We start from the raw sequence: 2,372 nt of genomic DNA on the forward strand, positions 1-2,372 counted from the left end.
ACGGAAGAGTTAAAATGTCCACGTTTTACCACTACAACAATCCCGTCAGATGGCGGCGGTTGGAACCACGGATGGCGGCGGTTTTTCGACCGCCGCTAGACATTTTGCAACGGTTGGCTGACCGCTGCTAGTAAGGGCGCCGGTAAACCTTTAGCGGCGGTTTTGAACAACCGCCGGAATAACCGCTGCCAATCTGTTTTTAGCGTCGAAAACATTTTGCGGCGGTTAGGAACCGCTGCTATCTTTCAGAACTGATTTTACGCAGATGTCGCGGCGGTTAGATAACCGCCGCTATTTAATTTTGATAAAATTTCAGGCTGTTGCGTCGTCCTATAGTAACCGCCGCTAAAACTTCAATTTTGTTTTGATTTAAATTGATTATTTGAATTTTGTTTTCATATCACCATCAATATTTAAAAAATCTTTTAATTTTTTAATGTTACATATAAATTTAACTGATTATGTTTGCAATTCAGTAAAAAAAAGTAATTGACTTAAAACACAATGAAGTGGAATTCTATTATGCTCAAAAAAATAATTGACTTAGATCACAAACGAAAATAGTTAATAACAAATACTTCTCAAAGTATATTATTCACAAAGAAAAAGAAATTGCAATTAAGATCCCTATTCTGCTCCACTCCCCAATGACTTAAGCTGTGCATCAATTTCAGGTGGCAAAGTATGTCCTTGCTGTTGGATGATGTATTTCACCAGGTTCTCCATGATCTGTATCTTTGCCTTGTCTTCTGCTTTCTCTGCCTTCAATTCTGTAATCTCCGCCGTTTGTTCTGCTGCCACTTCCTTCAATTCTGTAAGTTCTCTCTGATACTCCTCAATTTGCACTATAGGGGTCGATTGTGGAGTATTATGAATAATTTCGCTTGGACATGGTCCAAAACCTAACCCCCGAACTCGTCCTGAATGCTCCTTTCCAAGGACTTGCGCAAGTGAATCAGTAACAGAAATTTCCTTCGAGGTTCCACCTTGGCTCTCGATACTCTCAACCGCTTCCTACACACATACCAGAGTTAAGTTTAAGTGTTTTTGAAATTAGCAACATGAATAGACTAACAGATGTATATCATTCTTAACCACTACTTACTCCAACAACACGCGCATCATCATTCATGTATGAGCCATCCCTTTTTTTATGGGTCATAATAAACATCTCTCCTCTGCTGATGCGTCTTTGCTGTTTTTTCTCCTACAACCATATAAAATATTTGCCCAATCATACATGTTACAAAAGAATATAACAAACCAAAAATATATGTATCAAACATAATACACACATAATTACCTCTTCATCCCTTAGCCTTGCTGTTGTCTTAGAGCCCCCAGTGTGTGTATATAGTTGCTTCGACCGATTCTGAGAATTTTGTTTGCACATTTTCTATACATAAATACACAAATACAGTTCATACAATTAATTGTATAAAGTAATGATGCCTTCATAGTGTCACAGATTTTATTTTTTAAGGTTTGAAACTAATTCGAGAGATTTTTGGCTTTTTACTTATACCACTTTCTATAAATATTTTATTCAGGTATCAAAAATGTTAAAAAGCTGCAACATTAAATGGAGTACCAATTTAATATGAATTATTATCTTTGTAGATTCCTTCAAACGATAGTGAATGAACCATCTCCATTGTTGTGCATCTATTCCTGATGGGTTACGCTTGGCATTTACTTCGAAAATCTCTTCCTCGTCGTAAACCTTGTGAAACAAGTGGTTTCTTGCTTCCTTCCAGTTTTTTCCCAACCTTTGAATCATTACCCGCTTTATTTTTCCCTTGTCATCCTCCTCATACAGGAAGGTGCGCTAAAAGTTTGAGACACAATGCGATGCACGTCCACAAATGGAAAAGTAAGAATTTGATCTGATTTTAATTAACATAATAAATTCTAAATTTTAATATCATACCTTAATTGTCTCATATGCATGTTCCTTTAAAGCTTTGTCCATTGTCTTCCAACTGTCTTCATTGATGGGAAAATGTTGAAAGTCAGCACCCAGATTCCCTAGAAACCCACTCAATAATCCAGCTGCCTGACCGATCGGTTGCAACTCTTCATTAAACTCCAAAATGATTTTTCTGCTAGGTGAAAGAACTATGGCCTCTCTGACGGTCAACCTCATCGTTCTTGTGATGCCATCATCTAAGAAACAAATTAGAAGGATGATGAGCGGATAATTTGTACGCTTTTTGGCATTGTTTTTAGTATGTTTTTAGTATCTTTTAGTTAGTTTTTAGTATATTTTTATTAGTTTTTAATTAAAATTCACTTTTCTGGACTTTACTATGAGTTTGTGTATTTTTCTGTGATTTCAGGTATTTTCTGACTGAAATTGAAGGTTCTGAGCA

General features: G+C 36.4%; 1 protein-coding gene across 1 annotated transcript; it reads right to left on the reverse strand.

The window, feature by feature from the left end:
• Positions 1–627: 627 nt before the first annotated feature.
• LOC130962615 (uncharacterized) lies at positions 628–2,146 on the reverse strand. The gene is made up of 5 exons (XM_057888802.1): positions 1,931–2,146; positions 1,592–1,828; positions 1,304–1,396; positions 1,106–1,207; positions 628–1,014 (listed from the first exon to the last, which is right to left on the reverse strand). Exons 1-5 carry the CDS (start codon positions 2,144–2,146, stop codon positions 628–630), a joined length of 1,035 nt encoding a protein of 344 aa, XP_057744785.1.
• Positions 2,147–2,372: the final 226 nt, after the last annotated feature.

Source organism: Arachis stenosperma, chromosome 2 (genome assembly GCF_014773155.1).
Source record: "Arachis stenosperma cultivar V10309 chromosome 2, arast.V10309.gnm1.PFL2, whole genome shotgun sequence".
Lineage (NCBI taxonomy): Eukaryota > Viridiplantae > Streptophyta > Magnoliopsida > Fabales > Fabaceae > Arachis > Arachis stenosperma.